General features: G+C 35.9%; 1 protein-coding gene across 3 annotated transcripts; it reads left to right on the top strand.

The window, feature by feature from the left end:
* The first annotated feature begins 292 nt into the window (after positions 1-292).
* Positions 293-25,827, top strand: LOC101894683 (eukaryotic translation initiation factor 2-alpha kinase). 3 transcript variants are annotated; one of them, XM_059122670.1, is made up of 5 exons: positions 293-1,189; positions 19,847-20,582; positions 20,657-20,836; positions 22,376-23,365; positions 23,425-25,827. In XM_059122670.1, the coding sequence occupies exons 1-5, from the start codon at positions 867-869 to the stop codon at positions 24,787-24,789; spliced, it is 3,594 nt and encodes a 1,197-aa protein (XP_058978653.1). In that variant the 5' UTR covers positions 293-866; the 3' UTR covers positions 24,790-25,827. The 3 variants fall into 3 exon arrangements, with proteins under 3 accessions (XP_058978653.1, XP_058978654.1, XP_058978655.1); XM_059122671.1 differs by lacking the exon at positions 293-1,189 and adding an exon at positions 19,386-19,493; XM_059122672.1 differs by lacking the exon at positions 293-1,189 and adding an exon at positions 19,633-19,770.
* Positions 25,828-26,049: the final 222 nt, after the last annotated feature.

Below are 26,049 nucleotides of genomic sequence, written 5' to 3' on the forward strand. Positions count from 1 at the left end.
GGAAAAATGCTAGACAGCGAGAAAAATAGTTGAATTAGTGGATCAGAGACAATTGGTCTGTTCCAGAACGGCAATAATGTAAAAGTGTTTACTAGGATTTCCCCTTTATGATATCAAAAAAAATTTGCAAAACTAGTAGATTCTAGCAGGTTCTGTAGCAGATCAAAATTGTCTTGTGTAAACACCAGGTTATATTCTTCTAATTTGGAAACATGCTATAAGTAATCGATGTTCATAACAAGAAATCGATAGTCCATTTATCGATTTTTTTCTCCATTTCTTAATTTCCCACCTGTCTGTCATTTTTTTAGTTGCGAAATATCTTTTGACTTGGTACACTGCCGTTTTGTACTGCGTGCATTTTCTTCTCCTTTTATAAAAATTGAAATTTTATCTTCAAGTTTTCGACGATTCATAGATACGTCGGTGTGTTTGCTATACTTGCAAAGTATAAAGTAATGAATAGACGTGCCCCAATTCCAAAAACGACGTCTTCCATGGTGGTGTCGTGGTATTTGATGGGTGCCTCAAAGAATCACAATTCCTCAAAACTTCTTCGTGTAACAGCTCTGTCTCACAAACACAGACACGACGTGAGCTAAACTCGAGTGCTACGCAAAATAAACTAAAGAAAAAAAGAAAAGTTTTTTATCGTTTCTGTGTTTTTATCTTCGGTTTTGCTTGATTGTGACGTTTGTTGTTTTTCGGTGATTTGATCGATCGCGAAGAGACACTTGCCCACACGTCCGCTTGTCTCGTCTTGTAGTTTGCCCCCACCACAGAGGTGACAACAAAAACACACGCGTTTGAATGTAGTGTAGCGAAGAGTTTGCTTCGCCGATCGTCGTGTTCTACAGAACGAAACTATGGGCATTCAAAATGAGCTGAGTGTCGTACATTGTCGCAAATCTCTTCTACATCTTGCAATTCTCACGTCCATGTTTGCTGCTGCCGTTGCTACAGCAACAACACTAGACCCCATAAACACTCATCTTCATCAACATCCCACAGTGCCATCTCCCGATTCACCACCAGTACCGCCGCCTCCCCCAGTACCACCTGCCGACGAAGAAAATATGTCGTCGTCCAGCCAGAAGGCCAGCAACGATCAAATATTAGTTGATAAACATCATCTCCGTCCAGCAATACCCTTCTGCAATGATAAGCAGGAACGCACAATCGGCCGTAGGTAAGTGAAATGAAGAGGCTTGCAAAATGAAATTGTTAATAGAATTTTTTTCTTTTTGTTTGTCTTCCTATTTCATTTTCTGCATATGAACGCTGATTGCGCGATGTTTGTAGAACATTCTAGTAATTAATTTTTATCCGTCCCTCTGCGTATTTCATGTGTCTGCTTACAAGGTCTCTCTCCCTCTTCTATCTGTCGTACATACGGACGTACATATGCTGCCTGTTGTCTGTCCGTGTGTCTCGTGTTTGTTCTTATCATCGTTTCTTTGTTTTGTTCACCACATTCTTTGGTTTGTGTTATTTGCATTTATTTTTCTCCGCTTTTTGTTCTGCTATTTTTGCATGCCGCAAGCTTGTTTTCTAGTCGCGTTGGTTTCTGAATAAATTTATATTTTTTCATTCAGTGGGCCAGAGAAATGGCAAATGCAAATCTGTTAAGTGTCTGCAAGTCTGTCGATGAAGCTAATAAATGTTTAAAATGCAATTGAAATTGATATTTCAAAGCGGTGCAAAATCTGGCAACGCCATGACTGAATAGAAGTGAGAAATTGTGCAGCTGATCATATTTCGCGTTTGTCTTGCTAAAGCGTATATACATCTCTAAATTTGTGTTTGCTTTTATGAATTTTGTAAGAGCATTGTGGAGAAATTGAAATTTAAAAGATAAACTTTGGATTTTTGTGGAAAAGTATACAAGCTTTATCTGGAGTTTGGCGTGTTGCTGTGAAGATTATAATACATTGCTGAATTGGATTCTAACTGTAGTTGCTTTGCTTTTTACGCTACTTGTTGCTGTTGTTGTATGCTGTTTGTTCTTGTTCAATATGCCGGGTGCCGCTAAAATTGTATGTGGTGTGTGCTCTGAAAATGTTGGGAAGAGTGGTAGCATCAAATGCATAATTTGCTCACACTGGGTGCATGCATCATGTGCCCAGCTATCTGATAAGGAATTGTTGGCTATGAAGGCGATCAAAGTAGCAGCATTTGTTTGTAGTTCTTGTGGAGACAAACTTGCCAATCCAGGAAGTGTTGCTGATGATATCCGCCAGCTCAATAAGAAATTCGACAATTTTATTACTACAAATCAAGCTGAGCAGAATGCTATTAAAAGTGCACTTGATAACATAAAAGCCGAGATGGTTTCATGTTTGAATGGCATGAAAGAAGATATTGTAAGTTGTAACAACCGCATTGATGATGTTGATTCTCGCACTTCATTAAAAATGAAATCTTTGGAAGCGGAAAATAATATACTTCATCGGAGGCTTAACCGGGCAGATTTTATTATTGGGGGTTTGCCTGAACATTTAAATGATTTGATTGCTGTTGTTGTTGCTTTGGGTGAATTCTTCAAAATACCCATTACGGCAAACGATATCCATCATGTGTGCTATATGCATAATCGCAAGGCGGTCTTGGTAAAATTCAATTGTGTACTGATTCGTGATAAAGTTATGAAGGAGTACTTCCGGACTCGCTCCCTAAAGGTCTCGGACATCCTGAAAGGTGATGGAGGAGATATTAATGCAAGGATCTACCTGAATGACCACTATTCTCCAGCTGCTGCAAAACTTTATACAATATGCAAGAGTATGGTTCGCAAGCAAATTGTAACAAAATTCAAAATTTTAAATGCTGATAAGCTTAGAGCCAAATTGCTGCTGTCCGATGGTAAGGAGGTGATTTATGATACTGAGCGATGTATTTTGCTCCTACATGATGCTGCTTCACTAAACTAAGTTTTTCTTTTTCTACATATTTAACCTAGTTTTGATGATACAATGGCATAATATAATATCAGTCCTTATAAGAAGTTCAACTTTTGTTAAATCTAGGTTATAATTTTTGTTGTCACTATAACTATAGCTTTTGAATTTTTTCTTTTTCTCATAATATGAGTTTACAATTATATTGATCTCGTAAGATTTATGATTAGCTGTGTCTTTCGCATTTTAATGAAATTTCTGGAATTTTTTAATAATACTCTGAATTTGTATAATTATTTTTGTTGGTTCCCCATCTTACGTGCCTTGTATAATTTTGATGTCTTTTAACATGAATATGGGTGAGGCGATTAGTGGAAACACGTATTTTAGATCTATTTTTAATTCAAGCGAAGGAAGATTTATTGTGGCTCATTTAAATTGCCAAAGCATAAGGCCTTCTAGTAATTCAGTTAAATTTGATGAACTTAGTGCAATGTTGGCTGGATCCAAAATTGATGCTTTTGGTATCTCGGAAACGTGGTTGAAGCCTTTTGTCTCCAGGAAAGCGATTAGTATTCCAGGATATAACTGTTATAGGAATGATCGTGAGCAGTCAAGAGGTGGAGGTGTGTGCATTTTTGTATCTAAATCCCTCAAACACAAACTGGTTTTTAAGTCCTCAGTGTTGGGAAAGTGTGAATCGCTCTTTTTAGAACTATATTCTGGCAACACAAAGTGCGTTTTTGGGGTTGTTTATTTACCACCTGTAGGGGATCTGGTGGCTTTCGAAGAAATTCACTATGATTTGTTAATGAGTTTTTCAAATGTGATTGTTGTTGGTGATTTTAATTGTGATATGTTCAAAGTTGCGAGAAGTAGTTTAATGCGTGCTATGTGCTCTAGGTTGAACTTATCCGTTTTACATAACTCTATACCGACGCACTTTGATGTGGCTCATGCTTCCTTTTCTTTGATTGATTTTATGCTAATAAGTGACAGCTTAAAGCCCCATTATTCTAATCAAGTCCAATGTCCCTCATTATCACACCATGCTTTAATTTTTTCCTCTTTTGATATCAATATGAAAACCTTGGATGAAATTATAGAGTACAAGGATTACAATAATATAAACTGGGATGGATTGCAACAAACCTTGAGTAATTTTGACACACCTTTATTCTTCTCAACTAGTGACGTCAATGCTAAATGTTTGCTACTTGATTTGCTTATAAAAGAGCTATTTCTTTTTGTACCTACAGTTAGAAGAAAAATTCATTCGTTTGATCATAAGTGGATGAGTAGAAGGGAAATTGTATTTGCTCAGTCTTTAAGAGATGCGTCATATAAAGCATTCCAAGAGAATAGCACTAATGAGAATTGGAGTATTTTCAAAAGATATCGTAACCGGGCTAAATCATTGATTAGAAAGGTGCGGCGTCAGTTCTATTCTAGACATTTTAATGGAATGAATTGTAAAGAATTATGGCGGGCTTTAAAAAGGTATGGTTGTTCAGGTGCTGAGGGTGCAGATTACGATGATGATGTTAATGCGCTGAATAACTTTTTCGCATCAGGTGCTGGTCCTGATGTAGTTGGATTGTTTGATGTTGATCACTTTGAAGATGTTAGTAATTCGTACTCATTTGAGTGTGTAGGTAGAGAGGATGTTGCAATTGCTTTAGGTAAAATTGAGTCTAAGTCTGTTGGCGTGGATGAAATACCACTTGAGTTTTTAAAGATTTTGTTTCCTCATATTTCTTACTTGATCTTGGACTTGTTTAACTCGATTATAACTACATCAGTTTTTCCTATAGCATGGAAGACAGCGCGTGTTGTTCCTATCCCGAAAACTTCTGCTATACGTTCCTTTGATGATATGCGGCCCATATCAATTTTACCTGTCTTATCCAAGGTATTTGAACATATATTAAAGAATCAAATTCTGTCTTTTACCAGGAATAAAATCTTTGAATCACAATATGCTTTCCGTGCTGGTCATAGTAGCACATCTTTGCTGTTGCATCTCACCGAGTCTATCAGAGGCAACATGAATAAAAATTATGAGAGCATCTTGATTTCCTTGGATCTGTCTAAAGCGTTTAATTCTATATGTTATGCTACTATGATACGTAAACTCAGGAATGGCTTTAATTTTTCCTATACAGCGTGTAAACTGATTATGGATTATATGAATCATAGGTTTCAATTCGTTGAATTGAATGGTATAAGATCTAGGGTTGCACGTCTGACTTCTGGTGTACCACAGGGCTCTGTTTTAGGACCACTCTTATTTATACTTTATATTAATGATTTCTCTGCGTGTTTGAATACAAACTCCTGTGATGCATTTGTATTTGCTGATGATATTTTCTTATTGTTTAGTGCTGATAAGGGATGTGAGACTATTTTAGAAAATAATATAAATGTGTGTCTTAATTCAATACTCCAATGGACAAGCAGCAATTCTTTGACGATAAATCCTTTAAAAACAAAAGCAATTCGATTTACTTCTAATGAGATGGTAATAAATATTTTTATTGGACAAACTATGGTACAATTTTTAGATCAGCATAAGTGCTTGGGAGTCATTATTGATAGAAGGCTTAATTTTGGACCTCATATTGACTCTGTTCATGCTAGAGTTTATGGAATTTTGCGTAGACTTTACTCAACTTGTTTCTATTTTCCAAAATGGATTAAGTTCAGAATTGCTTATGCGCTATTAATGCCGTTGGTTTCATACGCCTTAGAAGTCATATCTGGAACTGTCTATTACAATGTTCTTAAATTGAAATGCATTGTTAACTCTATTATCCGATATGTCTATAATATTCGCCGGCGTGATCATGTTTCCCCATTTGTTAAGCAGTTTCTGGGATTGCCTTTCGAACGATATATTGACCTTCGCAATTTGCTTTTTTTTTACAAAATTATTAAAACTGGTATACCCTTGCCTCTGTGCGATATGTTTAAATTTACCCGTTCCACTAGAAATACCCAGATTGTCTTACCAAGGATTTTTAACTCTCAATTTGAGAAGTCTTTTATAATTCGCGTTGCAAGATGCTGGAACTTCCTACCTGTTGACCTGCGCATTTTTTCGCATTCTAATAATGTGATTCGTTTAAAGTTATGTAACCATTTAACTACTACTGAATTGTAACTTTGCATAATCTTACCTTTGCCTTACAATTTTCCATTTCTCACTTGATGTTTCTTCGATTTATTCGCCTATTCTATAATTCTGTATTTAATCTTTAAGTATTTGCGGCTGGGGAGCCAACAAATTTAAATTTAAATTTAAACTCTAATTTAAACAAAAAAGATAGAGTAAGATAAAGTATTTTATAGTAATGTGTGATAAAATAAATATTTGTATTTGTATAATTAAGATTTTTTCTATTTGGTAATATTACATTGTAATGCTATTTTTGGCCTAAAAAGGCTTCTGTGTTACGAAATCTTGAATAAATAAATAAAAAAAAAAAATAAATAAAAATAAAGGCGGGATTTTGTTTACCAAAAGATTTGTTGATATCTATCGAAAATACTCAAAACAACATGAATTTTGAAGAGATTTTATATGATTTTTTTAGTTTTGGAATAGTTTACTGGCTTTAGCCATATGGCTACAGAGGGTATACCTATATCATTTGATACAGTCAAAATGTTCTTCTGGTGTTTCAATATTTTACTTGCCAGGAAATGTTAAAGATACATTATTTTCGATTAGATTGAGATTAATATATTTTTATTTGCTCTAGATGGCTTCAACGAGATTTGGTCCCTTGGCATGGTTGAAATAGGTACTTCATAGGGAATGCTTCTAAGCTGTGTCAGTTAAAAAAAAATTGTAATAGCTGGCATTTGGAAATTTAACTTTTTATGGACAACCTTATTTCTTCCAAAGTGACATAGTGAAGACATTTTTACTGGTCACTACTGGGTAATATATCAATTATCAAAATCGGATGACAGTGTTATTGACTACTATAGACTGTTTGTGGATAAGGAAGAATTGAAAGAACATTAAGCTACATTTATTGGGAAGGCCGTTTTTATTAAATATATCGCCGTTTTTTCAGAGATGTAACTAAGATTTTGCCATTGCATACGTTTCTAATGACACTTCTATTTTTTAAATATTAAAGTTGTCATCCCGTTTGTAACAGCTCCATTTTACACACAACAAAATATGTATATGTATTTTTGATCAACATTTTCCGTCCGTCTATACATTCGTCTGTGGAAATCACTCCAGCTTCGGAACGAAATAAAGCAGGTTGAAAAAATTTCACTCAGATGTAATTTAAGTTGGTAGAATTTTTAGAGTAAAAAATGTCCACGTTTTGGTATATCCCCCATAGATCTGCACTGACCGACATAAGGTGTTTTAGTCATAATTCTAAAACGAATTCTAGATCCATATATCATATCACCCTAGGTTTTGCAAATTCCTAATAACAGACAAAATATATTCCGTTGGAATATTAGATCTCAGCACTCATTGAGATATTTTCAACAAGGGTTACTTTTCAAACTGAGGTGAATGAATGCGAAAGAAAAACACCAATTCTAGGTATGCTCCTTAAATGCTCTGTTCCAGAACTGCAAGAATGTAAAAGTTTTTACTACGATAAACGATTATCCATTTATGATATCGAAAAAACGTTTCAAAGGAATTAAGCATTTTTGCCAGATCGCATTGCCAAAAGAAATAAAATAGTCCATTTTGAAAACTTAATTGGTCCTACGACTTCAAATTACAAATTTGAAAAAAAATTAACTTAGTTAGGTTAGGTTGGGTTGAAGGATGCGCGGTTGTTGAAACAACCACTCCACTCGGAGACCTATTGGTCCATTGTGTTCATCCTAATTTAAGAAGATAGGAGAATAGAAAAGAGAAGAGAAGGAAATAAATATGAATAAAGAGTAGAAAAGTTAGTAGGTTTGCATTCACGGTGTATCCGCGTGTCGTCCTTAGCCATTTTAGTCTTCTGGTTAACTGAAGAATTACTGCTGGCTCGATGTCGAAGAGGGAGGACAAGTATGGCAGAATTTGCTTACCCAGTAGCCGCTCTCTCACTCTTACAAGAGTTGGGCAGTGACAGAGTAAGTGCTCCACCGTCTCAGTTTCTTCCTCGTTCTGACAAAGCCTGCAGTATCCAGTGCCGTCACCCCCCTCATTTGTATGTCATGGCATTTATGTTGCAGTGTCCTGTAATTAGGCCCACCACAAGCTTCAAGCCCAGCTTTGTCATGGATATGAGTGACCTTGATCTCCTTTCGGAGTTTACCGGCCAAATCTTTTTGGAGACATTACATCCCCTTCCAGTTAGCTAGTTCTGTTGAAATTTCCCAAGGTAATGCTTATGCAGTACTTGGAAGAAGTGACATAAGGGTGGCTTCACTGAGCTCTTAATCTCTGTATATACTGATTCAGGTCAACGTCTGGCCAATTCATCAGCCTATACATTGCCAGATATGTTGCAACGCCCAGGGAGAAATAATGGGAAATTAGTCTGAGTTCCCAGTGTTTCTTGCATTTCTATCAGACATGTTCCCCGATTTAAATATTTTTGGAATTGTTTCGAACAGTGTTTTGCTGGCTGGTACTTCTTGCGTGATTTTACACAAATCAGCGAAATAAGTATATTCGACATTGACACCATTTGAAAACCAAAATGTGATGACTGCAACATTGAGCCAATCTCATTATTCAAAATTTAAAATTTCAGGAACAAAATATATTCAACACAAGCATGCAGTGACATCGGTGTCAAAAATACATAAGGTGGGAATACATAAAGCGCTTTTTGACTGGCTTAAATCGGCGGCGGATTTTTAGGTTGACTCAGTTCGATTTTGGGGCTATGCTCCTTTTTGTTCCTTTGCGAAGAAGCCAGTCGATGACTTCAGCCAGTCAATAAAGCGTTTTATGTATTCTCACCCTTAGTTTCGGGAGACTTTTTCAAGCACATTGTGTCCTTGCTATTCCGAATCTAAAGCGGAGAATACATTAAACACATATTTGACTGGCTTAAGTCATCGGCTGGATTCTTCTTTAGGCCGACTTAGTTCGATTTTGGAATGAAGGGCTTTTGTTCTTTTCCGAAGAAGCCAGCCGATGACTTAAGCCAGTCAAAAAAGCGTTTTGTATATTCTCACCTTAATACTAAAATCCATGTGTGGTTTTAATAATACCCCCTAAAGAGAAGATTAGAGATTTATAAATCGTCAAATCGTAACAAGTTACCAAAAATTAAACAAATTTGAAACATTCTCGTTTAGATTCGTAGACAATGACCTAAAAATTGACTGACTATGAAATGAGTCATTCCGATAAAAAATAATAAAAACAACCCAACTATTATCTGTATATCGTTTATTTACGGAATTGAACATATTTTTTGTGTATTCTATTTCAATTTGCAAGTTTATCTGTTTTGTTTTGCTCCAACATTTACCAATGTTTATATTACTTCTAAAAACAACAACAGCTGTCGCCAGACATCGCGTGACTCCAAACATTCTGACAGCGAACGGGTATAAATGTGTGTGCACACATTGACGCCATACCAACACCGTTTGCATCCCAATCCTGTTTTACTTTTACTCGAATGCCGAGTTTTTTAGATATCGATGATGTGTCACTTTGCTACTTGTTGGTCGGTTGTGGAACCAGAATTCATTTTATTTTCATGCGCAGTCTTCCTTCATTGTTGTAGTGTGGTGTTGAGAACTTTTGCCTTCAAGTCCGTTTGGGCATTTTGGCGGATAAATTTATGCATGTTGCCGCTGCATTGGAAGGAAAAGAAAGATGATGCCAAAATTGTATGATGAAATTCATTTAGCAGTGGGGTGATTATCCATGGACGGGGCTCTTGTAATTTGTATGTGTAGCATCTTTAAAGTGCAGAAGTATACATTTTGTTTGCTGTTATAAAATAACTAAAATATTGCGAATGTATTTTTCTGCCTACAATTGCATTTCTATTTGTGTCTGCATTTTAAGCGATGTTAAACTTAGTTGTTTTGTACGAATGACTCATACTTAGCTGTACTGTAGGCTTGTTAGTATGTTTTCAGTGTTCATTTCTAAAAAGGAATTTTAAAATAGATTAGTCTACTTTTGAAAGATTAGTTTAAGTGTTGATGTATTATGGGTATGTTTTCCGAATTTACTTTAATTTCAATTTGGCGCCGTTTGATTCATACATACATATCAAACTGTTTTCAAAATATTCTATAGTCTCTCCTTTTAAAGTCCTTTCTGCCCATTGTTGTTTTACACATCAGTTTAAAACTTTAAGCGAAACGACTCCTCTCATTGAATAACTTCCATTTAAATGTCCAAGCTCTTTGTTTCGAGTTGTTTCATGTTTCCTTTGTTTGTAATTCATTTCTTATGAGATTAAAAAGAATCTCCAGTAACTTCATATATTTTTTTGTATTCTTCAGCTTTATATAAAAATTCAGTTTTTACGGAAATTCTTTGTTCTGTATTCAACATTCGAAATATATCTGTAAACGAAAACAAAACTAGATTTGATTTATAAGTGTAAAGTTTAATGCAACAACTATGACAAATCCTAATCTAATCAAGATTCGAGATAATAACAAAAGGTAGAGAGAGCCCTAAACAAACAACCATAATATTTATTAATTTTACATTAAAATTGAAAGGCTCAAGTGGCATATATTTTGGCTGCATTCTAATGTTTTCAACGAAATACATTGAACCCGGGGTTTAGAAGTTACTTCCAATTGTGAAATAAATTTCGATTGTTTATATATTCTGAACTAAAATTAATTCGAAATAGTTGTTTTGTTTAAAAGTATCATATTACCAACGAAATGTCGACTACCAGTTATGTGCGAATGGTGCACAAATTTGTTCTTGTGCACAAATTGTGACACGATATCAAAAAACATATCGTGTCACAATTGACACACAATAATTTTGGCGATATAACTCCCTTGGTTTTCGAATTATACGCTTTACAAACACAATTTTCTGTTCCTATTTTCTCATTTCTCTTTAATATTTTTGAAAGTTTATAACTGCAGAATTTTATAAATGTTTTTTTTTTCATTGAATTTATTCAGACAGCAACAATTTCATTTGTCAGCGGAAAATAAAATTTATAACACACAGTTTTAGAGGCAAATATTGTATTTCAAATGGGGAACATTGCTTCAAGTTACAAATATATATTTACAGTTGAGTACATAAAGCCATCTTTTGACTACAAGTGAGCTATAGACAATTCTCTCCCAAAGTCTTTCTGTTTCCACAAGGATTAAAATTAACGTTTATATAAAAATTACAAAACATTTTTTTGAAGCTTCAGTTTTATATCTTGAGCACATATTTGTTGAATACATCAAATTTCTATATTGTTTCACCCACCCCTATAGTTTCGACATTTCCTTACTTCTATATATATAAATGAAAGTTGTGTTAGTTACTACGCTTATAACTTAAGAACCGCTGAACTGATTTTAATGATTCATACAAATTCGGAATTGTCTCTTATCCGAAAAGGATAATATCCAAAAAAATCGCGTAAAAATGTGATATGTTAACATTTTCATTTTGACTTTTGAAATGTACAATAGTAATGTTTTATTTTGCATGATTTTTTCCATTTTGACTTACTTTTTTCTAATGTACATTTGTAGTGTTTTTTATATTTTATTTTTGAATTCGAATATTAATACCAATTTATTTAATTGACTTGATTTCTTGAGAACTGAAATTGATAACGGGTTACATGGAAGTGTAGTACCGAATTATGTGGTGGCGAAACGGAATAGATGATACCGAAATAATTTAATGCGGTCACACCAAAGTTAAAAGAAAATTACTTTTTCAAAATCGTTAAAAAGAAACACGAAAAAAGAGATCTCATTGCAACAATTCTCAAAACGGGAAAATATCGAAAAAAAATTCCAATGGAATTGAATTTTAAAATAAAAGTACATTCTATTGACAAACTTTGTAAGGATCTTTAAACAGTTGCTGTAAAAAATCAGCGGACAAGTTGAAGATTTTTTCAATTTGTTATTCTTCTTTTGTCAATTTTTTTCAATTTGTAATATCATATTGAATTCAGTGGATTTTTTGTGAACAAAATAAAGAATAATTTTTCACTATATACAATTTTTCACCAAAAAAATGAAATAAGTGCGAAATACGATGGTAACTGACATCTACCTTTCAACTCCAGGGCCTACATCGTGCTTCAGCTGGAAGATGCGCAGACATTTAAACAAACAAAAATGACCGAAAAAGACTAATGGGGCTTATTTCAAAGCGTGGCCCTACTTCTTTCATGTGACAATAATCCGTCCAATGAGAGCTCAAAATGCAAAAATTTTTGGGAGTACAATCAGTAAAATACCAAATATAAAGGGTGCAAAATAGTAGAGCGAATGGGACTTTTAGTAAGAAAAGGATTTCTATCCTTCCAAAAATTCTGCCTGAACATTTAAGATACCTTAAATCGCTTTAGCAGGTCATGATATCGATCATAAATAATCATCGTATGATTTAAGCCATTTTTGGAGCCTTCGCCATTTTCTTCTATTTTTGGCCCTTATTTGGCATCTTTGTTTCTAAGGGGGGTAGAGAACCTCTTCGCATAAAATTTTCGGAGTAGGGCCCATATTGGTCTTGACCACTAAAAAATTTTATTTATGCTACCCTGGGGTAAGGAACCATCGTACAGATAATTGCCACATAGAAATCTATTCATGTAAAGTCCCCACATTGGAGTATCCCCAAGTCCACTTTCACATCTAATGTGTGGTCAGAAAAGAAAAATTTGTATTCTATTGAATTTGTAACCCCCAAGAGAATATTGGTTGGGAACGTAGATTTGGGATATACATCTATATGAAATAAATTGTGAAAACATGAACAAATTACAAAAATAAGAAATTAGCACGGGACCGAATATTTGTTGAATCGTCATTAAATTATACTATGATGAAAAATATGGACTCCAACTTACAATTTAAATGGCAAATAAAATTAATTCCCATCTTACGGTAATGGATGTAAAATAGCTATATTTTTGATTTGGCCTCTATTTGTCATCTTGGATTATAAGGGGTGAAGAAAGTTTTCAATGTAGGTCGATGTTTCGCATTTTACCATATTTCAAAGGATTTGGCTAAAAATGAGTATTTGGGGATGAAAATCTTACACAAAAATTTCAACATATCTACAAATTTTAGGATTTTCTCCATGTAATAGTATCCCCTCAAGTCCACCTTTTGGCGGACAAACAGACCGACATGGTTAGGGGGACTTATGAGGACTCTAATGCACAATCTGAGGTGCTAATGGGTTCAAAAAAGTAATTAACTTTGCCTATTCTTAAATCAATTAGCCCTCAATTACGAGTTGTACAAAGTACAGTAAATTCCAAATTACTGCTCATTTCACTAAAAATTAAGAACTAATCGACCAGTACGTGAACATTTATAACATTCATATCTTTGAATAATCATGCTTTGACAAATATGCATAATAGACAAAAACTATGGGCCGGCAACGCGGACCGGGCCAGCTAGTATTAAATAAATCGAGAAACTTAAACTTGTCTTGGTTTGAGATTGCAACGACAAAGTTTTTTTATTGTCCATAGAATGTGTGAAACATTCCATTTTCTATATTGTGGATCTTTGTCAGCTAAGTTTTAACGAATCTATTTAAAATAAACATTTAATACCCTCCACCTTTGGGTAAAGAAAATATTTTTATATAAAAGTATCTGAATTCAAACGTGTTCCACTTTAAACTACAAATACCTGCAATACCGTGGATAATGTGGTTAAACTTTTCAAAAAACCATACAGTGAGGCCGTTATATGAGGGCTACACCAAAACGGGAACCTCTATAGACAATTGTATACTTCAAGGATTGTCATCTACCAAATATTCTAAAATACTAATTCAGAAACAATTTTGTGGGTAAATGTGACTAGCATCATTAAATACCGAATATTGCTGGGTATCATTATGTGTGCGCTATAGGAAAACGTAAATCTAAATATTCAAGGATGCGCCAACGGAGCTAGAACCCATTATGAACTACAAATACAAATTCTTGGACAAATCCGTGGAAAAATGTGGCAAAAATTATCAAAATTCTGAATATCCGGATGTCCCATTATGTGGGGCTATACGAAAACGTCGACCTATATATACTATGTTTCGCCAACGGAGAACCCATTGCGAACTACAAATACCAATTTTTGGACAAATCGGGGGAAAATGTGGCAAAAATCGTTATATGGGTTCTATACAAAAACGTGGACCTATACAAAGCATGTTCCGCCACCGAAAACCCCATTGCGAACTACAAATACCAATTTTTAGACAAATTCGTGAACAAATGTGACAAAAATCATCAAAATACCGAATATCGTCTACATATACTATGGTCCGCCACTGGAGCTAGGACCCATTGCGAACTACAAATACCAAGTTTTAGACAAATCCGTGAAAAAATGTGGCAAAATCATCAAAATACCGATTATCGGGAGGCACCGTTATATGAGGGCTGTATCGCGATTTCAGCAGACAGACAGACGGACATCGCTAAATCGACTTAGAATTTCATGCTGATTATGAATATATACAGTGTGAAATAAAAAACAAAGTCAAAACGCCCTAATTTTCCCCAATTTTTTAATTTTATTGAATGAAAGCAACAAATGTCGGAAATAGCATAAAATTTTAGAATAAGTTTAGATTTGTTCGAATTGGTTACCTTTGACACGAATTATGGACTTCGAACGGCCAATGAAACCGTCACACGCGACCCGAATGTTGCTCTGCGGTATTTTCACCCATTCCCGGCGAAGCGCCTGCTTGAGTTGATCGATACTTTGGTATTTTTTAGTGTCAACCTTGCGCTGGAAATGAAGCGAAGCACCTCATTTTGTAAACATTCTTGGGTGGCGCGTGCTGATTGCGATGGTGCTGAGTCCTGTTGGAATGTCCAAGGTCTGCGGCCAAAATGTTTGCGTGCCCAAGGCCTTAATACACCCTCCAGAATATTTTCGCAATAATATTCCGCATTTATTCTGATGCCACGATCGATTAATACGAGCGGAGAGCGACAATCGGCTGTTGTGGCAGCCCACACCATCACCATGGCCGGCGTTTGAGTTCTGGTGGCCAACCGAATGTGCACATTTTCAGCTGACCTCTTTGGCAAGTAAACACCATAATTTTGTTCGTTTACAAACTGCTGGACAACGAATGTATTTTCATCGGAGAAAATCAAATTCGGCAGTTCACCTCTTTCGGCCAAGCGAAGCAACTCTTTAGCTCTTTTGAGTCTATTTTCTTTCTTGTACTTCTTGGAATTTCAATGACTTTACCCTGAGCTCATTTTTCAAGATTTGCCGAATGGAATATTGCAATATGTTCAGCTAACGAGCCATTTTTCGGCCACTGCGACGCGGGTTTCGATCAAGTCGCTTCTTTACTTTTCGAACCATTTCTGCTGACGTTGCTGCTTTTTTTCCATCCACTTCCTTGACGTTGCGCTACGCTCCAGTATCACGGTAACGAGCGGTGGTACGAGACACAATAGATTTATTCACATTTAAATGCTGGAGTGCTCTAACGATAACCACTTGTGGTTTTCCAGCCAAATATAAAGAAATCACATTATCACCAAAATGCATGCATGCATACGCTTGTAAACAAACTATGAGCTGTCACTGGAATAATTTTAACAGCTGTCGGACTAGTGGCTCCGAAATGACGGGGAAGGTTTGTGGAAAAGAAATGTGAGGTCAACTAATTACAAGTAATCAATTCTAATTCCATTTCATTTCTAAACTTTAGTGTGAATTGGGACCATCATAAGTGGCCATGACATTGACATTGCACGTTGTATTATCTTGTACTATGCCGCTGGAACCAAAATTGATTTGTTCACTTACGGGACGATTGCGATTTTTGTTTTCCGTAAGTTCAAGATAAGACTAAAGTACTTTTGCAAGCATTAAGTTGACAGTGCAAAAATGAGTTGCTTTCATTTTTGTTTATGCTAAAAAATTTTAGTTAATTAATTTAACAAAAAGAAGTCTGTTCGAAAATTTTTTGTATAACAGTCAATTTGTTTAACAACCTGAATCTATCACTAAAATCTTTCCGATGCTTTTTATTTAAAAATATATAACCTGAATTCAAATTAGTGGCTTAAAATAATACTAGACGCAATACGTAATAGGGAAAATTGGGAAATTTGAAATATCGAATCTTAAACTTTTTAATATTTGGGTAGGAAGTACTCCTCATAAAATTACCCACTTGGGCCGGCAGAATTGAAATGTACCAAACTCACGGCCAATGAACGTTATTAATATTGAAAAAGAAATGCATCCTTTCCTATTTAATTAATTGTTGGTGGCAAGCTATTTTAGCATTAAATAAAAAATATATATGTAATATTTTCCCTTTATTGCAAACTGGTATTACCAGCCAATAGGCGAGTCGCAATTCTTCATGTTTTTGTTAGAAATATAGTAACTTTTAGGATTTTTGATATATCCGATGACCACCGAGTAATTACTCTACTTAACAAAATTGTAGCATTAGTATGGAATCAGGATATAGAATGAGACTCTAGCTTAATCTGATAGATATAAAATAATTAATGAAAAAATTAAACATTACACTCTTTTACGATTCTGTGTTATTGTAGCGCTCTTGTCGCTTTAGCCTTTTGGGCAGTTGCAAAACAGTCACTAGTTTTATACCCGAGAAGAAGGAGTTCAGATATTGGATTCTTTCTTCTTTTATCGAAAAGCATTTAACATTCCAAGTAGCAGGTCCTTTTCGCTTCTTTTTCATGTTCATACAGTCAATAATGATCAATATCGCCGCCTTCATAGAATTATTGCCTTTATGTTGCAGAGAGCTGTTATAACACTTACCACGAGTTTTTTTAGGTATAGAATCGAACTTGAAACTGTTGACTGTTGAAACTGTCGAGGCTCTACACCCAAGATAGCCAATTTTGATCTTTTTGGAGTAGGGAAAAATTTGGAAAGAGTGGCTTCCCGAGAGCTCAACAATTAAATCGCTAGACTCCCATTGGTATCTATTTGACAAACTATTCCATAATGAAATTTCTATTTGAAGGTGTTATGTGGATCCATTTCAGTCAAAGTTATTTAACGAATCTGTTTCAATATAGAACTTCCATTAATTTGAGAAGGTTATTCAGATATGCATATTACGTCCAAATTTTTAAACACCAGTTTTTTCTTTAAAACGTTCTTCTTGTAAGCAACGAACGTTTTTATTTAGCCTGATAGCGTATGAAATTACAGTAGTTTTCCGATTAAACAAACCATCGGTTTAACGAATTCTGGATTTAACGAACATCCAATAAATTTACATTGAGTACCTTATATTACGAACTTTGTAAAACATTTGTACTCGATATTTCACTGAATTCTGTAAGGGAGGCGATGTTGATGTATACTCAGCGACGGAATGTCAAAAAAACAATGAGTGTCAATTGAGCGAAGACATTTGTGCCACTATTCCGATGATATAGAAAAAGGTGGTTCCCCAACAATGTTTTGTTTGATGCTATGACTGATGTTAATAGTAAGTAAAGACAACATTCGCTCAGAAGAACAACCAAGAATTGAGCACGACGTAGTTGCAAAGCATTTTGAAATGTGTATACAATGGGTGTAACAAAATAATATAGCCTGCCTCCAAATCTGCAATATTGAAAGAACTTCAAGAAGAGGCGATGCACTAAAAGTAGTTAAGTTAATTTACAAGCACAATTCCAAGCAATATCTCACAGTAAAAATGCATATCGATACCATTAATTTGATTTAAAAATCTGTTTTAAATTAAAACTAAAATAAAGGCACGGTCCAAATCATATGAGATTTGTTATTTCAATACTTTCGAGTCAACAAATCTTATTATAAATAGTACTCGGTTTAAAGGATTGACATTATATAGCCTGAAGCGATTTCGCTTTTGAAATTATGTCATAGAGCCCTGCCCTGATGGTTATCCTAAGCTTTTTGATCGGAGTCCATTTGAACCTCTAAATGTACATCTTCAAAGGATTGACATTATATAGCCTGAAGCGATTTCGCTTTTGAAATCATGTCATAGAGCCCTGCCCTGATATTATCTTTAGCTTTTTGATCGGAGTCCATTTGAACCTCTAAATGAACATCTTCAAAAACAATAGGCTTTTATGCTGACCCTAACCCTACCCCCATGAAAAATTTTGTGAGGATCGAACGATAATTGCGACCAGTGTATGATACCTTCAACACATAGTGTTGCAGGGTGTAGAAAAACTTAAGAAAATGTACAATTCAAAATAGTAAGTTAAATTGGAAAAATCGCATGCGATAAAAAATATGATTAAAATTGAAAAAATATAATAAAAAATATTCACTTTTTTACTGTCATATTTTTACGCGATTTTCTTAGATTCTACCCTTTTCTGGCAAGAGACCATTCCGAATTGATGAGAACTGTGTAAATCGCGGTTCTTGGCTTATAAGCAGAATAACTAAAATATATTTATTTTAGATATCGATTGACCTTTTTCGTTATATATCTATATATATCTTGGCTATCAGCATCACTGTAATGGTCAGAAGTGACCTCTTAGTGTATTTGTGATTTGTCCGGGATTAGAAATATTCGCGATTTAGTGGGAATTTTCATATTTTTAACATAAAAGTTATGGTTTATATAACCGCTAAATATGGAGATGGAATATTATTTATATTAGTATTGAAATGAGGAATATCCACGAAAATATTATCGGGTCGTCTTTAGCCCTTATAGTCTTCTGGCTGACTGAAGAATGACTGTTGGTTCAGTTTCGGAGAGTGAAGACAAGTCATGCAAATTTGCTTGCCCATGAGCCTCTGTCTGACACCAAAAATAGTTGGACAATGTGCTCCGCTGTCGCTATCTCCTCCTCGTCTTGGCAAAGCCTATAATATTCAGTAACGTGGACCCCACTTAGAAGTTTTGGTCCTTATATTACAGTGACATGTAATTAAACCTACTACAAGTTTTAGGTCAGATTTCGCCATGAAATTTAAAGGCCAAATTTTTTTGGAGGCATTACACCTCTTTAATTTTAACCAGTTATGTTGAAATCTCCCGTAGTAATACTTATGTATTACTTGGAAGAAGTGATACAAGGGTGGCTCGTTGAATCTCTAGACCAGTTGACACGGAACTACGTCTTGCCAATTCATTTGCTGAATCATTGCCCGAAATGTTGCAAGGCCAGGAACCCAACAAAGCTTTAAAAAGGACTTAACTTTGAATTGTCTTTTACCTCATAATTTTTTTAGACATAAGTAGATATAATTAGATAGTTGCATTTTTCCTACCATTTCCATTTGCAAAATACCTTTCATACTACACACAACTCAGTTCACAACTATTTTGAGAAATTATGTTCTTCTAATGTCTAAAAATTCAAAATAAATGAAAACAATTTGTCCAGAAGAAAGGAAAAATAATCGTACTGAACTAAGTTACCGTTGCACATCCGAGTGAGTAGTGGTCAACACATTTTTCTTACATCAATCATATTTTATTAATACCCGGCCAGAATATAATTATCATTTATGGTGTCTTCTGTTATCTGTTTTATTGTTGTTTGTAATTAATTCCCATTTATTGACAATGCTTTTTTCGGTTATTCGTGGTTTCATTATCAAATCGGCGGCAGAAAAACAAGATGCATGTGTGAAGGCAAAACAATTAAATAGTCGTTTCTGTGAAATGTCATTCAATGGACGTCATTTGTTTGAAAAATTTCCTAGTAAAGTCAGTTTTGCAGATCAAATCGAGCAAATGTTTTTATTAATGATATTCTTGTGTTTTTGCTTTTCTTGCGTTTCAGACTTTTATATGTGAGTACGCTAGATGGACGACTGTCCGCGTTGGACATCACCAAAGGCGGAAAAATGCGCTGGAGTATACCAACGGGACCGGGCCCATTGATTTCCTCCAGTATACATCGCTTGGAATTGACAAACAATGGACAATTTGTGCGAATGATACCATCACTGAGTGGTGGCATATATAAATTTGATGGACAATCAATTGATCCCATACCCATTACCACCGACAACTTGCTAAGTTCTTCTGCCAAGTTCTCCGACGATTTGGTAATTTCTGGAGGAAAGGAAACTCGAACATATGGTGTCTCAGCACGTACTGGACAAATGCTTTACGAATGCTCCATGGAGGGCTGTGCAAATGCCACCGGCCCTGATCCCAATATCATGGCCCCCATAGAAGATGACGACAACACCTATGACAATGAAAATGACGAAGGATCATATCGTACTCCTAACTATATGGATGAACATGACCCCCTGGTGGATGATGTCATCGTAGTTAGACGTTTGACACAAACAGTACGTGCGATTGAGACTCGCACGGGTATGGAGCGTTGGAATTTTAGTGTGGGACAACATGAATTGGATTTAGTGCGTTCCGAAGATTGTCACGATCGCAAATTTAGTGACATTGATATGGCCATGTTGGACTTGGATATTAAAGTTATTGTGCCCGAGGGCCTTATATGCGCTTTTAGCAAAATGGAACCATCGGTTATGCTATGGAAATATAAGGTAAGTTTATTATACTTTATGTTTGGCTCGAATGGTCTTAGCTAATCGTGTGTTTCTTGTTTCTCAACTTTTAGTTCAGCCATCCCATTGTTAATGCTTGGAAAATAAGTGCATCCGATAAATTGGAATCAATTGATATGTTTGGATCTGCCCAATGGTTATGGAATCGAGATGATAATGTATACGAAATGCCGCCACCAACAATAAATCCATCGATATATGTGGGAATGTATGATAAACAATTGTACATACAGGTAACTATTGATAGGTGAACATTGTTTCAAATGTATTATTTAGCAAACCGGGTGGAATATCAGTTCTGTCCACCATATGGTGGTTAGGACGACTCCCACGATAACACCCAAGTAGGTGCTGCAACGAAAACATATGATTATGCTGACGTAAGGGAATAACCTTCGTCTCCTCATGTGAATGGTTAACTGGAGTCGTGAAGAGACACCCTTTTGCACTTCTTAGGGCACTATTCTCGCAGTTCTGAATACTTTTCCAGTGCGTTGCACTCGTATTCGTAGACCACACTGGAGCCGCATAGCTAACCACAGACCGACCTATCGCTTTATAAGAGGCTAAAAAAGTTTCCTTATCCGCCCCCAAATGTTGCCGCCAAGCGCCTTGAGTACATTGTTTCTACTTTTCAATTTATCGCGGATAGCTTGCGAGGAAGACTTGAACATGCTATCGAATGTGACCCCAAGAATTTTGGGGTAGTTAGTGGTCGGAATAATGTGTCCCTCGACCTGCACATTCAGCTGTCTTCTCATCTCCGCAGCCCATGTGGTAAATAGTGTGGCCGTTGATTTAGTATCGGATATTTTCATATTCCTCGCATTGAAGAAGGCGGCAAGCTCTGCGAGATAGCTGTTCACCCTGACACATATCATCAACTACAGGACCCAACGCCATGATCGTACAGTCATCCGCAAATGTTACGGTCTCGATGCCGTCTGGAGGACGCGGAATTCCGGTAAGGTAGAGGTTAAACAGTTCTGGATATATCACCCCACCTTGGGGAATTGCCGGATTCACTCTACGGGGCTTAAACTTCTTGTTCCGGAATTCCACGGACGACTGGCGTCCACACATATAATCGACTATTCTTGGGTAAATCACTTACAAGCGCTGATTTTTGGAAAATAGTTTTTATTTTGAAGACATATTGAAAAATCATAAGCGTGGGAAGTCCCGAATAAATACCTAATACTCTTGATCTATTTAATTTATAATACGTTTTTTGAACAATATCAGCCACCTTTTCTTTGTGTCGCGCGACATTTACGATGACGCATCGTTGGACCAAAAATCGTTTTATCTTAACTCGGCTTGTCCTTCATTCTCCTCCTCGGCGGTATACCTATGACATCTTCATCTTCGGATTCGGAGTATTGTCATTATATATACGTTTAATTTCCTCTCGTGTGGCACCTTCAGCCTTATTGGACCCATCTTGCGGCTTGACAACATATCCACCCAGGACAGCTTTAGGGATTTAAAGTTGCATTTAGTACTTTAAAAACATCCTCGTTTCGTTCCATCTACTGAATAACAATTCTCTTTCTCACAATTAAATATTAAAAAAAAAATGTTTTTTACACAAATTGTTCATAGTCCTATGTTTATTCTTTTACATATTATAGAATTTACTCCTCAATGATTTTTGGTTATGTGTCATTTCCTCTTTTTGAAATTCAATCTCGATCTTCGCTCCTTAGTTATATTAGATACTATATTTTTGAGCGTTTAATTCAACTCACCCATTCTCTCCTGTACTTTAGGAATCTGTCAGCCTGCGCAAGGAAATACTTGATCAATCAAACTTATACACCCAAATAATGGCAGAATCCCAAATGCCGAAAATTCCTTGGCGTCCCATATCAGCCAGTAGCAGTTCTCTGGTCATATACCAAGAGAACGGAGATAAAGTTATTGCACCAGGCGGAAGTGATGCCCCAGCCTTGCCTAGCTCAGAAATTCGTGGTAACGAGTTAGTACCATACGATGATGAAATGTTCGCTTTGTCCGCTCAATCGGTACTGAATGCTTCAGAATATGTAAATGGCAATGGTTTCTATCTTTACACAGACAAGGAATTGGAAAGGAGTAAAGACGATGTTGTATGCAATTCAAATAGTAGTAAAGAAAAAAGCGGTTTGCCGGCTATTAAAGATGCCGAAGAAAAGGATACAACTTCCAATAATACCAATGATGACGATTTAGGCTTTAATTTAGATGATATCGATGCCCCAGTGAGAGTGGTCATCTTGTCGTTGTGGTATTGGTGGAAGGAAATTGTCGTTATCGCCTTTACATCGGCAATATTGATGAATCTTTTCATTGGACAACGAAATCGAGAACGGCAAATAGTAGTCATTGAACGTCACATACCAGTCCCCACGGGTATAGAGGCAACTGAGTCCTCAACAGCCGCACTTCTGGGCCCAATAACAAACACTCCACAAACAACAACGACTAACGCCAATACCAATTCTAAGAGTACCAATGGCCCCCATCGTTCCTTATCCGAGTCAACTTCTCATTCTGGAGAACATTTTACTTCACGTTTCCAATCTGATTTTGATATGATGCAGTGCTTAGGCCGTGGTGGTTTTGGCGTTGTTTTCGAAGCCAAAAACAAATTGGATGATTGTAGGTATGCCATTAAACGCATAACATTGCCCAATAAAGAGGAGTCCCGAGTACGTGTTATGCGCGAAGTAAAAACTCTGGCCAATTGTGAACATCAAAACATTGTTCGATACTTCCAGGTAAGTGCGAAATTATTTCGCATAGTCTTTTCTTTTATATAATTACTTCTTTATTTTAGTCATGGGTAGAGAAACCACCACCAGGTTGGCAAGAAGAGGAGGACAGCAAGTGGTTAGCCAATGAGATGTCAACTTCCATACAAATTGAGACGCCTACCGACACACATTCCGTCTTCACGCCTAATCCCGTGGATAAGAAACAACAATTAAAGTCATGGATGGATTCTATGGCTTCAACAGCTTGCAGTTCTGATCATGGATGTGATAATAACCATTTGAATGGAATAGATGAAGACGAGGATGACGATTCATGCATTATATTCCGCTCAGAATCACAATCGTTGGCCATGAGGGAAGAAGACACTGAGAGCGGCAGCGAAAGTGACGATGAATGTTCAACGACAAATAAGACAAAATCTCATAATGGCGCTATATCCATTGATATCCACACCAATTCCACTGACATAAGTCTGAGCCGACGTAACAAACGTAACATTGACTATTCCCAACTGTCGGATTCATTTCAAATTGAATTTGTTGGCTCGGCTAATGGTGAAGATTCACAGGCTGATATAACACAAGATAATGACGACGATGATGCCAACAAGGCTTTCAATAAAAAGAAAAGTCGACCTAAGGATTTGGCCTTGAATATCAGTATGGGCGAAAATAATAATAATTGTCGTGAACTTATGCAGGCCTCGCATGTGGCGAAACCGGCCCAAAACAAAGTCTATCTATACATTCAAATGCAGCTGTGTCGCAAAGAGTCATTGAGGGATTGGCTTCGAGACAATGTTACCGAAAATCGTTCAGAATATATAGCCAGTATTTTCCACCAGATTGTTGACGCAGTCGATTACGTACACTACAAAGGCCTCATTCATCGTGATCTCAAGCCCAGTAATATATTCTTCTCCCAGGAGGGACAAATCAAAATCGGCGATTTTGGTCTTGTTACAGATATGGCTGATATACCAAATATGGTGACAAAATGTGGCGACAAAACCGGTATGCCGTCTTGTGCCCGCCACACCCAGCAGGTTGGCACCCATCTCTATATGTCTCCCGAACAACTGCGTGGCCTTCCCTACGATTTCAAGGTGGACATATATTCGTTGGGTTTGATATTTTTCGAATTACTCGTTTACTTTGGCACCGAAATGGAGCGTATTATGACCCTCAGATCGCTACGTGACGGAGTGTATCCAAAGGATTTTCCGCACAAGCATCCCAAAGAGTATGATCTGTTGAAGAAAATGCTTTCTTCTACCCCGTCTGAGAGGCCTGCAACACCAGAATTGAAGGTGAAGTTGAATGAGATCTTAAAACTTCCCGAAATGCCTGGAGATAGTGAAGCTGCTGCAATAGTTGCAGCTGCACGACGCTTAAGTCGTTCGCGTACTTTTAGTAGCTCTGAATAAGTTAAAAATAAACCATTACTAACATAACACACATACCAACCACAGTAGAGAGTATATAAGGATTTAGTTACTGAGTTCGAATCGAATTGCAGGATCCACAATTTCTTTACATTTATTTCAACAAATCTAGTTTTTCGGTTTTGAATTCATGTAAAATTTATATGAAAATATACTATTACAAATAGTTTGTAATATTTTTTCTACACAAAATATGAGCTTGATTCCCACGGAAATGGAAATTTTGTTTAGTTCAGATTATTTGGCCCAAAATAGTTGTATTGTACTTATAAATATTCCTATTTCTATTACAATTGAAATAAATACGTCTTTCACTGCTACATACTCCCTTATCATTTGACCACTTTCCCGCCCTCTCATAATTTATATTCAATTGGCGTCTTTCGAAGTCTAGAAATGTTGAATTAATTCTTTTGTGTTTTTTGTTTGTTTTGAACTGCTGTCATGTCCTAGGAGTTTTCTTAATTTATTTTAAATATTTTTTTCTATTAACATTTTTTCCTGCATTAACAATTTCACAATTACTAACATTTTTAATTTTATTTCTAAGCACTGAGTTATGCACTTAAGTTAAGTATGCTTAGCGTATTTGCTTTTTGGCATACCATTCTCCGTATTTGTATTTATATCTCCCGATTAGCCATAATCCCTAATGCAAATTTAGGATTTTGGCTGGGGTGGAGAATTTTCTTTTAAGCCATTGCCATCGTTTTGAATGTCAAAGACACTTCTATCATAAGTTAGAGTTTAACGCAGGAATGTGATGTACCCATCGGACAGTTTTTGTTATCGAATCTGATGGCGAAATGTTCTGAACGAAGACTAAGATTAATATTTTTTATCATATAATTAAGATTAGTTTAAAAAATAGTTTTATAAGCTTAGATAGAGTGTGTCAAACTATTTATAGACTATTAATAGAACTCGACTTATTGTGAATATCTATAAAGAAAACAAAACTATATTGTAAGTACAAGCAATAAAATGTTTAAAAATTATTTTATTGACTGAATACAAAAATGATGATTTCTTGATTTTGGGGGGGTAGTTGTGGTCTTGTTTTTCGTAAGTTGAAACTATTTTTTTTATAGGGTTATGCTGTACGAATTTTGTGTTAAACGTCGTGATCATGTATCTAATTCTGTGAACGAGTTTATTGGTGGTTCGTTCGATTGTTTTGTGAATGCTGTTCTACAAACATTTTAAAGACACATTCTTCTCTTTTAGATCTTTTTAAGTTTT

Source organism: Musca domestica, unplaced genomic scaffold, assembly GCF_030504385.1.
Source record: "Musca domestica strain aabys unplaced genomic scaffold, Musca_domestica.polishedcontigs.V.1.1 21, whole genome shotgun sequence".
In the NCBI taxonomy this organism is placed as follows: domain Eukaryota; kingdom Metazoa; phylum Arthropoda; class Insecta; order Diptera; family Muscidae; genus Musca; species Musca domestica.